This window comes from Harpia harpyja, chromosome 2 (genome assembly GCF_026419915.1).
Source record: "Harpia harpyja isolate bHarHar1 chromosome 2, bHarHar1 primary haplotype, whole genome shotgun sequence".
In the NCBI taxonomy this organism is placed as follows: domain Eukaryota; kingdom Metazoa; phylum Chordata; class Aves; order Accipitriformes; family Accipitridae; genus Harpia; species Harpia harpyja.
This window is the reverse complement of record NC_068941.1, coordinates 76,747,238-76,759,276: the sequence shown is the minus strand read 5'-3', so window position 1 is coordinate 76,759,276 and position 12,039 is coordinate 76,747,238. Positions and strand designations below refer to the sequence as shown.

Below are 12,039 nucleotides of genomic sequence, written 5' to 3'. Positions count from 1 at the left end.
TTAAAGTTTAATTTTCTAACACATAATACACTGAAGCATAATATTGAAATAACTGATTGTTACATGCATTGTAAATTCTGGTCCCATTGTCATTTGGTGCAGGCTTTTCTCCTGTTTTCCATTTTGTTATATTTGCTATAAGTTCCAATAAAATAAATATTCTATATTTGTACTGGAGAATATTTTTGGTGTGTAGCATAGTAAAATTCAAAAACCAAATCACTTCCACACATGCTTCAGCTAGAGAAATGAGCCACTTAGTGTGTGTGGTTACTGGAAGGTGCTTGCAGTGTTACTGTCCTGGGCTTAAATTCTTGGGGGACCCAACCGCTTTCAGATTCCCATACCATCACACAGAGTAAAATTAGGCCTAATGCTTCAGTATATCTTGTAAATACTTGAAGATGTGGCTACTGATGCATATTTAATAAAGTCTAGGATCTTCAGGAAGGCTGATTAAGAGTTATGAGAGTGCATTTAAAAGATGGTCAGTTGCATAACTTCTAGAATGGACTGAGAAAATTGGGACAATGTTATTTCACGCTTTATTGTTTGAAATAGCAATTTTAAGATTGCACGTAGCATATGGTAATAAAATAAGACATAGCTATCCATAGATATACATTTCAAAGACTAATGATCCTGTAGCATTGAATAAAAACAACCTACGAATAATGGCAAGTTAATGATATTAGTATTTTTATGGTTTATTCTTTGTAAGAAAAAACTCTCTGTTAGATTCTGTATAAATACAAAGGTTTTGGGACCATATTCAAATTAAGGATAAAAATTGTTTATACTAGCTTCCACAAAACTGGAATTTGCTTAGTAAATTCCATGTAAATAAAATATCACTAAAAATAGAGAATATGTTATCAATCTAAAAATGATGGCTCACTAAGTGTTTGGAAGAATAAATGGAACTGAAGACCTCTCAAGGATCTACTGCTGACATTTTAGTGTGTTGATGATAAAGGTGTTGTGGGCAAATTGCTGTGTAATCGAAAACATTAACAAACAAAATAGTTGACTATTACATTGTAGAATTTAAGTACTGTGTATGTAAATAAGATAAATGAAGATGGATACACATGTAAGAAATTAACTTCTGTGACTTTTGCTTCCAGAATGGTATGTCAAAAAGGTATGCCTGGAAATTAGAATTTAATTAGTTATGACTTTATGAGATTCATAACCACATTTTCAACCTTGTATCTCTTAGTAATCCTGAGAAGGCCAACAGGGATGTGACAAGGAGCAATATGATATTGTCTCTAGTCGGCTAGTTTGTACGCTGAGCATTAGCTTTCCACAGAAGCGGTCACAGTGTCTTCCTGGGAGCTCTAGCACCTGCTTGGTTCTCCTGACCTGTTAGTATTTACATTCAACAAAATAAATGGTTGTGATGATAAACTGACCTCTTTGTGCACTATGTGATTTTTTTAAATTATTATTACTTTGTCATTTAGATGGTCATGGTAGTGATGACTATTTAATAATACTTGTGAAATGTTCATTCGGGAAACCAGTCCTAAAGTAGTTTTGAAAAGGAAACAATGAATCAAAAGATCCTAGTGTATTATCCCAGGAATTTTTAGTCTTACTTTACAGCTTTAGGCAACAGAAGCAGCAAAGACCTTCACAATTTTCCTGAAGTCAAATTCAGAGCAGAAGATTAGAAACTTATTATTAAAAAATTATTTGAAGCTTGGCTTATAACAATTTATGTGTAATTTCAAAGTAAGTGTCAATGGCTCTTGATAATCTCTCATCGGCTCCATCTGTCAGAATTCCCCTAGATGTAAAAATAAGACTGATAATCCATTTCTGCAAGGTAGATTGAGGTGCATGCGTAAGAAACTTTATATTAAGGGAAGAAATTCTTATAGAATATTAATAGTTGTAAATAATAAATCTCAAAATACTGGAGTATGTAATGTGCCAGATGGACTTTTTTTGAATGCTCAGCTCTTTTGGTGACCTGGTGTGTACATAAATACAATTCTGCTGGAGTTAAGGTCTTCTCGGAAAGTCAAGTTGAGCTTCATCAAGAAAGACACAAAAGTTAATTATCAATAGGGCAAATTAATCTACTTTTACGACTTGTGTGAACTGGAGTAGTTGAACCTGCAGGTCTGATGTAACTGTTGTGCCTTTTACCATATGCACGCATTGGGATATCCACCCTAAGTCTGTGTCTGCAACTCTTTGTTCATTCCTTGACCTTAGTAAAATGCTAGTTAAAAGTTAAACTAGACATTGGATTTTATTTTAAGCATTTCTTTCATTTGTTTCAAAAATTCTTGATAAATGTCATGGCTTTACAGTATTCATTTTAGTATATTATTCTTAGTATGATACTTATCATAACCCTGAAGAGCTTGTTTATTGCATGAAAGTTAAAATGCACTTGTGCATTCTTGTATATGAGTGGAAAAAGGAGAAAGAACAGTAGAATATGAAACTGTAGTGGACAGTAGGTAGAAGAACTAACTTTAAACTTTTTTTAAAAATGCTAATTGGAGTAAATACTATATCAGAATGTTTTAGATTTTTTTGGTTGACATTTCAAGGCTGGTTAATGGGCTGGCATATCCAGATTTCATTAATTTCTCATACAGCATCAAAGTGCAAATACCTTGCTGACAAAGAATGTGTCAGCCTTAATACTTTACTGAAGACATTTAGATTTTAAATAAATTGTGCTTTTTACATAGAAAGTAATTTGATCTAGAGTTAGCATGGCATATTAAGTGTTGGATATTGTTTTATTAAACTTATTAGAGCAGTATGAGCTAGATTATGTAAATACTTTTCTCTACAGGGAGAACAGAGCATATTTGGCTGTTATAATCCATTAAATCTGAATGTCCACCTATGTCTGGCAGCGAGTTTTTGTAGCTTGGGTCTTTAATGGGATATTTGATGAGGCCTTTTGAAGCCATGGAAAAACCTGAAAGGAAAGATCAGCTTTGGAACAAGTGATCAAATGGAAATAGTTTTCAAATGGAGTATAGAATATCTTATATCACTTCCCTTCCTCCATAGCCTTCAATTCCTTATCACAAACACTGTTTATTAGCCTGATTCTCACACTTTTAGCAGAGGGCAATTAACTGCACACTGCTGAAGCTTATTTTCAGTCATTTGGGGTAATTAAATGTTTTTCTTCCCTTTCTCCATTGGGATTTCCATTTCACCACTCAAAATGGGATGATTTTGCAAGAAAGTTCCCAACAATTTGCAACGGAAAGAAATAGTTTTGAGTTAAGCTGAGTAAATAAATGTTTTTTAAAATTACATGAAATATCATATAACTGTGTTCACCCACAATTGCTATATGTAAAGATTTTAAAGTATATGCTTCGCTGGAACATATTAGGAAACAAGAGACTCAGCTTCAGGAAAAGAAAGGAACTTTTATTTTCTCTGTAGTTTAAAATGCTATTTATCCTTGAAATATTTATGATAGCTTTATTTTTTGACCTGTGACCATTTGTATACTTGAATGTACAATGATGCCTGAAATCTTCTACTTATTGTGGTCATTCATTTGTCTTGTTTAATAAAATATATATAATTTAAATCTTTTTAATCCTCTTCTTCCTTGTAGGATTCAAAATGGGTAGAAGAAAAGCAGCTGTTAATCAGAACAAATCAGGAGTTGCTAGAGAAGGTACGTGTTTAGAATCTTGGAATATTTTCACAATTGCTGCCCTTCATCATAAAAGAAATGTTAAAAGGAAATGAATGTACTAAGTACTGGAACATCAACATGAAAATTGCGTACTTTATTTTTCTCCAGAGACAGAAATTCAGATAAAAATCTCTGATTAAAGTACCAATATACTTTTGTACTCTTTGGGAATGGAAACTGCTTTTTATTTTGGAATTACACATTGTATAGCCAACAGTAGAACCCAAGCTGGCTGATACTTCTAGTGTCCAACAAAATACAATCTAAAATATTAGGCATAATGTCAAATCTTGTATTTTGCCATACAGTTACACAACAATTATTATTGTCCTGATCACTAATAAAATTGCCTGCTCCCTTTAGCCTTCCATTTTTTACAATCTGAGATACACAGAGCTGAGCATCCTCATTGTTCTTCATTGATATTGGTGGGAAAGTTAGCTAGTACTCAGGAAGTCAAAGAATTATTTTTGTTAATTAGTAGCTCAATATTAATATAATAGGAATAAGATAACCAAAGAAAAATTCACGACTAAAAGTACCTACAGCCGGACTTAATTTATTCAGACACTTACATGGGTATTATAAGCATTTAGTACATTGTGGCAGATGTTACACTTCTCTTTAGTTTCATACAAATAAAAGGATCACCCAGTTAAGCTAGACAGTAGACCAAAACTATTAGCTGGCATAATGAATAGTCAATTTTGAATTTCTATTTTGTCATTGTTAGTGCCCCAAAGCACAAATCTGGGAAATTAAAAAGTAGGCATTAAAACCCCTCCATTATTGTCTTTCATATACCATAAAGAGTAGATGTCTAGTTATGCAAAGACAATGAGAACAGTCTACCCAAATGTTAACATAATCCAGTTTCATTCACTTGATTTTAAAAGAAAGCTTGTATTGCCTAACTTATTTAGATATAATGCTCGTATCACTTTTCATACTACTTCCAGATTACTGTTCTAAGAGAACATCGACCATTTTCTGCTGGCAGTTCTCACAAATACTTTCTGATGTTATGTTCCTTCTTTATGTCCAAGACATGGCCCAACATCTGATGAGAAACTGAATTAACAGTTTTGTCTAAACCCCTGGCCCATAACTCTGTACAGTATCTTTTCCATTGCTTATGGGGTGTTATGATGTTGTGTTTGTCTCACAGATTTACAGAATGGAACAAGAAGAGCACCAGCTGAAGAATGAGATGCAAGATGCAAAAGACCAGAATGAGCTGTTAGAATTCAGAGTGCTAGAGCTTGAAGTAAGAGATTCTCTCTGTTGCAAACTCTCAAATGGAGCAGAAATTATGTTTGAACCCAAGCTGAAATTCCTGTAAAGATTACTGATGTCTGGTGCATGTTTAAGGGAAATCACTTAGGTATCTATTTTTTAAATGTTGTATCTTGGGATAATGAAATTGATGCCACTGCCTTAATATGTTTTGGAGAGAGTGCTCACTAATGTTTATAAAGATGTAATATAGCTAATATATATTGCATATAGTTTGTTTTTCATCTAATAAAATATTTTGTTTTGCAATATTTTGCCTTTTTTATTTGTTTCATTTCCATAACTGCTCCTTTCCTGCATGTAAAATCACTTGGTATGTATACTACAACCTTGGTTGGCATTGTTTAAATTAACACACCTTCTCACATCTTGCATGCAGTGATCTGACTAAAGATCTGACACATCCATCACATCAATTGCTTTTAATTACATTGATTTAAAATTGACAACGTTACTATGAAGTAAAATTATCTTAAAAGAACACATTTTGGTAGCAGCTTTCAAAGAATTTCTCTTACCTGAAATCCATTTTTTGGTGGTATAAAGTGGTCATGGACTGGAAATAATTGGCCTCAGTCAATGAAAAAAGGAAAAAAACCCCTCTGAGAATGTCAAAGTTAAAGTGGTGAAGCACAAGTACAACTTCTATGTGTGAAAGTAGTATGTTGCCCATAGCAAATAAATTCTATACTTTGCATAAATGAAATAACAGCAAAATTATTTGTTAATAACAATTAAAACATATGGCCTGTGATTGCAGTAGAAAGCAACAGTCCTCATCACCTCATAAATGGGGCCCATGTCGAATTTAGTAACACTAAATTAGTTGTGTGTGATGCACAGTTGTCACACGGTTGTACTGCCTGATAACACATTGTTCAGTTTCAAAGATCATCAGCATTCTTAACACCATTTAGAATAAACTCTCGAAGAAACCTGTCATTGTCACTCCTCCATAATTTTCATCACCCAGCACGTTTCACCAAAAATCTTGGCATGTGTAACTTCTCTGATAAAGATGAAAATGTCATGTCTTCCTGTTATGTGGACGTTCTGCTTTTTGTCTTTGACATTTCTTAATCTTTTTTTAATCCTTTATCAACCATATATTTTTATCTCATAGCCCATTATATTCAAAATTATGAATTTAGGTTATTAGGATTTTAGTAGATGTTCAGGAAAATAAACATGCTTTCTAATACAGATCTTTATATTTTATTAAGCAACTGTAAAGTAAAATACTGAACAATTTAGCATTTGAATTGGCAGTTACACTAGAAACTGCTTCCCAAAGTGCCTCCCATCCTTCACGAATGTATTTTTCACATGGAAGAATCACATGAAAAATAGCTCAGTGTGATGTGTCAAGTTTTGTCGTGTGCCAAATCTTTAAGGACTTGTTTCACAGAATAACAATGGAAGTATTTTTGTGTGATTGCAAGAAAAGATTTTTTTTCCTTAGTAGGCAAGCACGTAGACACATATGTGACAATGTGAATGCTTTAGTAAAATCATGATTGCTTCTAGTAATCAGGACAGTATTTTTTGAGAGCAATTAAATTATTTTGATGAAAATTAGGCTAGTGTAGAAAACACAACCATTTGTTTATCACTAATGCAAGCAAATTCAGGTGAGTTTAATGCACTAGCAACTGATTAATTTTTTAAAAAATCTAAAATGGTAACTGAATTTGGACAAGAATTAAGCTTCTGGTTTTGGGTTACAACAGCTAGGTCATTTAAGCCCATTTCAAAATTAGACTGTTAATGCAAAAATTATTTAAAATAGAGCCTATGAGGGGGAAAAATGTATAGCGTACAGAGATTTTTTCCCTCTACATTGTAGTTTCAAATTAGGTTTAAACTAGTTAGTTAATGAACAAGAGTTGCCATGCTTTGTAACTTGCTTGAGTGAATGGATGCAGCCCACTTGCCATATCAATTAAAGCACCTCATTTTGTGATTTAGAAAACGGAGCAATGCATGGATGGTCATAGGAACTAAAATATTTGCAGTAGCTCTCTTTCATTGTACTGTATGAAACTGAAGCTCTTGTTGCCAGTGCCTCCTCTTGTAATATGGAGAGGAAATCTGATTTTCCTCACTCGTGTTCCCATAGCCATAGAGAATTCAGAGTAAGACCCAGTACCTTAGTTGCCCAGAGCCTTCAGTCCAGTCATTTTCACAAGCATGTTACAATTTAATTTAAGTAAAATTGCTTATTTATTGTTTTACTGTATTTCTGCCTTCTGAAGAAATAATAGGTTGGTATTTTGAAGAAATGCGTGAAAGTCAAGTAGATGGGCTGGATAAGTTTTAGGAATACTATAGTTTTAGATAAATGAGAATTTATAATTTTACTTCTGGCACAAAGAACATTGTAGGTATAGAGTAGTGCTGCCTTTCAACATATTCTGACATCCTGGGTTGTGCAGTGAATTGGACGGAGGATTTTACATGCTCTAATAGAAAGGTTAACTGTAGAATAAACAGGGAGCAGATACACATCTTTAATTCTATTGAGAAAATTTTCATTGATAATACTATTTCATGATGGAGTTTGATTTTTTCCTGCAGTTTCTTCTTCCTAAATTGTTCTTCGTTCCATGAAAGAAAGCAATAGTTAAATAAGGTTATAACCAACATAACAAACTGCAGAGTTTTTTAGGGCTCCAGTCAGATTTTGGCCAGCGTGCAAGCATTCCTGCATCTGAAGAGTGTTGGTTAACTTTTCAGAAACTGTGTGTGCATGGAATCAGTTGGAAGCTAATACTATTTTTGTGCTTATCTAAAGCCCAAATCCTCCAAATATGGTGAAAGTAAGAGGAAATACCATATATTTGGAATGTGAATAGGAATCTGCCTTTTTAATGTGCAAGTATGTTTTGTAAAGGTGGGAAATAATTGTTTACATATAATCACACGTGTTGTTTTTAAACAAAATCTTTCCTCAGGAGAGAGAACGAAGGTCACCGGCATTTAACCTTCATATAACCACCTTCCCTGAAAACAATGGAAGTGCACTTCAACTGTTCTGTCAACAGGAAGGAATAAAGGTATATGTAGAGCATTAGTAACAGTTGGATGGCAAGGAACGTTTTCAGAATGACCAACCTAATATCCAAACAAATGGTTTGCCATCTTGCTATAGGGAAGAAAATCTGAAAAAAATAAATATAGTAATAAAAGATATTTTTAACTGGGGAAAGGGTTTCATAAGAATATGATCTGGTAGTCTGTGAGGAGTTTATCAATGAAAATGAAGGCTGGTCAATCAAGATAATTTACATTTAGTCTAGCGTACTGCTGTAAAAACATGGCAGAGAAGAATGTAGATGTTGATGTGATTCGTTGTCAGGCTTGCTACAGTACTTTGTTCTTGATATTAAATGTTGTCATCTAAGGTCAGAAATATGACATTCACCTATTATTTTACATCCAATTTAGTGAAGCATCTATGCATTTTCTTTGTTGAGTTAGTATGCTTAAGTTTTTTGCCTAGGCCAGGGCCTTGAAGCATGAGGTGCCTGATCCAAAACTTATTCAAATAGGTGAGACTCTTTCTATCATTTTAGATCAAGCACAAGGTAAACGTCAGGATCTCACGTGATTAGCTTCTGCTATGAGGAAGCAAGAATTACTCTTTTCAATTCTGTTTTTCACTTCTGTTCTCCCTTGAACGGGCTAGCTGTACAAATTGATTTGCGTGCTGTTTCACTTAAGACTGAATTCAGACTCATGTTGTAAGTAATGTTGCACAACAGGCCAGACTAACATTTCCATGAGTAACTAAAGTGGAATATCTCTGTGTGTCATTCTCCATGGCACTCGCTAGTAATTTATGCTTGTATTTGTAATTGTGTTTACAAGTCCTCTTACAGAAGGCTTGTTTCTATTCAGTGCCTTAATAAGCACAGTACTATATCTGTAGTGGAAATAAACTGAAATTGTAGGCTGCATGTCGTTAGGGAACTGAGTAGTCTAACAGAAAAAAAAGTTAAAATCTGATTCTTACCTACAGGTTTGGTTTGGTAGTCATTTCCCAAATGACACCAAGAGTCTTCAGTTAGCATATTACCTTTCAAATAGAGCCTCCATGGGATGCTTTTTAGCTTATCTGTTATTCTGATTTGCTTGTTGGCTGCAGCAGGTACAGCTTACCATGATCTAGAATTGATATTTTTTCTATTGTCTTCTGTTGCATTCCTAAACAGAGGTGTTTTTTTCAATCTGCCTTTCAGCTCACTTACCTGGAAGCAGGGGCAGTCACCTAATATGGGCATACTGAAATTCTTTACTTTTTATATATTTTCAGTTTCTTTCAAAATTGGTAGCCATCAGTAGCAAATTAGATTCTAGAATGATGCAAAATCTGATTTGGTTTCTAAATCTTCCTGTATGCTTCATCATGGAAATAAATGAATTAGAATAAGTATTTCTGGCTCAATAGGTGCAAGAACTTGCATGTCGTACTGAATTCCATTCTTCACTAGTGTAATTGATCAGCTAAAGAAGTTTCCATTCAACGTTGTCAATGCTGATCATAATCAATAGTTTTGGTTTTAACACTGATCCAAACACAAGTGTGTATTAAGGTCCGCACCATTCTAAAATTACTGATGTGCACTGTCTAATAGCTAATGTAACATTTGAGACACTGCTGAAGTGTTTGGGGAGAGAGGTAAGAGAGGGAGGGGACTTCTCAGGATAGACCAACTTGAACACAGACATTATTCCTTTTTTAAAGCCAGGATGGACTAATCTGTAGATTCTCTCCCACATCTGTGTCTGATCTTCAGGAAATCTTTCACTTCCTCACTGGAGTCTATTGGGTACAGAATCATGAGCAAATATATTCTGGTGTAGCTATGTATTTTGCAAGCATAGCTAATTTAACTTTAAAAAATTTTAAGGAGTGATCATCCTGACTACCAACATAATACAGTTGCACAACACATAGATGCAAAGCAGCGCGTTATGTACTGTAAGTAATGAAACTAGTGAGCCAATACACAGCCCTGTGAAATGTTGGCCTCTTCTAAGAAGTGCTGAATGTGAGTAGAAGTTGAAGGTGCCAGCATTTAATTAGGCTGTCCTGCTTTATGCATGTGTAAAGCATTTTGGACTAACATGAACTGGTCTTTGCCGATGCTCTCAAGCCTAACTGCCTTCAAATAGCACGGCTGCATACAAGCTGTCAATGGGAGTGATCCCTGGTCCACATTAACTTGCGGACCATACTTGGGATAGTTCAGGAGAATGTGATTATCACAGGTTAAACAGTTCATGAACCTTTCCAACAATTTTTTAAAGTAGAAAATAGAGCTCTGGGGCCCAGGAATGGATCCTGGTGCTGTGTAAAATACAGACATCATGTGAATTTATTCCTCTCTTTTTTGTATATCAGAGGAGTGTTTTTCTTGATTTCAGTGACTGGGCCTTAATAAGGATGGTTTCTTCACTGCTTTTTGTGGGTCTGGGGGCTGACTGGCAGAGAAACGTGGCTTTCTACTCACAAAGGTTGTGAGCTGATAGTGTTTGGAGGAGCGTGTTCAGCCCACCATGCATATTCCCTTCTGCCACTGTAAGGCTGATTTGAAATTCCACACCTTTGTTTAACAAAGAAAATAAAACCCAAACCACCCAACAAACCTTCTTAGCAATTATTTTGTTCATGCTTTCTGTCCTTTTAACTTCTGTAGCTTGATGTGCTTGATGCTCCAAACAAACAGAAAAAACCAGTCCTTTAAGCCTGTTTATCAGTTTTGATCCTTCATCCGCATACGTCAGCAGGATGATAAATGTGAATGGTACAGGAACATTCTGCCCTCATACGCAGACATCGAGGTTGCTTGCTATAATCAAGAGTGAGATTTGGTTTTGTCTCTGGAAGTATCAATAACATTCTTGTAATTGTGATGCAAAACTAATATTTCACTTATTTACATTTCAAGTCTTTTTGCATGCAGAAGTGAATAAAGGGTACATAAAATGTAGCATATAAAAACCGTTTCTCACCTACTTTATAAAAAATAAGTGTTGAACATCTTTTTCAGGACGTGAATATATCTGAACTTATGAAGAAGCTAGATATTCTTGGAGATAATGGGGTAACAAATTTTTAATTTCAAATATACCTCTAGTTTTATCGTTAATTTAAGGCAGGGTCTTTTTCCCCCCACAGCAGAAAATAACATTCAAGAAAATGCACAGGGCAATTTTTATATGCCTGTATTTGTATGAGCAATATTAATGGTTAAGTACTACTTTTACAAACTTAAAAGAAAATCTTTCAGTTAAACTGATGCTAGTGAAAAGTGTATTTTCTCAAGATAGGATCTGATCTTGGCTGAATGACATGGAAAAAAGGCACTGTAGTAGGCAGAGGGAAAAGATATAGAACAGGCTAGTATAAAATCTCAGTCATGCGGCTGGGGCAAAAACATCCATGGAGTTGGGTCCAGTTTATAGGTAGCTTTAACAGTTTGAGGTCTTTATAATACTAGTTTTAAGCTCTAGATTTACTTTTTATGTTGAAAGTTCTGTGGAGGTTTCTATGGTATTTATTCTTTCTTTGCATTGTTTTCATTAGTAGGAATTCTAGCTCTGAAGTGCATGAGGTGGAGATTCACTTACTGCAGGGCTATAGTCCAGTGAACAGGCATTTTTCTGCCTAGAAAAAAAAAAATTCAAAATCCCTGACAGAAACCACTTAATTTTCATTGAATAATGAACTGTTGCAAAAGTGTTCTGGGAGTGGTGTACTGAAATAGAGTGAAGACTAAGTACCCTTGGTTTAGCTTTTAATACTTTCAATCATAGGATCCTTTCTGGTCATGTTTATAAAATCCTAAATGTTACAGCTGATTTATTCTTTAAGGTACAGTTAAAATTTATCGCTTGCATTGAAGGATGGATTTGCAATCCAATTTAAAATGCATCTTTTTGTATTTTAGAATCTGAGAAACGAAGAACAGGTTGCAATAATCCAAGCTGGGACTGTGCTTTCCCTCTGTGAAAAGGTAGAATTCAGTAAAGATTTTTCT

At 34.5% G+C, this 12,039-nt stretch overlaps 1 protein-coding gene across 4 annotated transcripts in view; it reads left to right on the top strand.

Moving 5' to 3' along the window:
• The window catches only part of JAKMIP1 (janus kinase and microtubule interacting protein 1), a 253,174-nt gene that overhangs the window by 124,961 nt on the left and 116,174 nt on the right, over positions 1–12,039 (top strand). For all 4 annotated transcript variants that reach the window (XM_052780516.1, XM_052780517.1, XM_052780515.1 and 1 more), the window contains exons 13-17: positions 3,614–3,676; positions 4,866–4,964; positions 7,948–8,049; positions 11,050–11,103; positions 11,950–12,015. In XM_052780516.1, the coding sequence (XP_052636476.1) occupies positions 3,614–3,676; positions 4,866–4,964; positions 7,948–8,049; positions 11,050–11,103; positions 11,950–12,015 (384 nt within the window). The remainder of the gene's footprint in view (positions 1–3,613; positions 3,677–4,865; positions 4,965–7,947; positions 8,050–11,049; positions 11,104–11,949; positions 12,016–12,039) is intronic.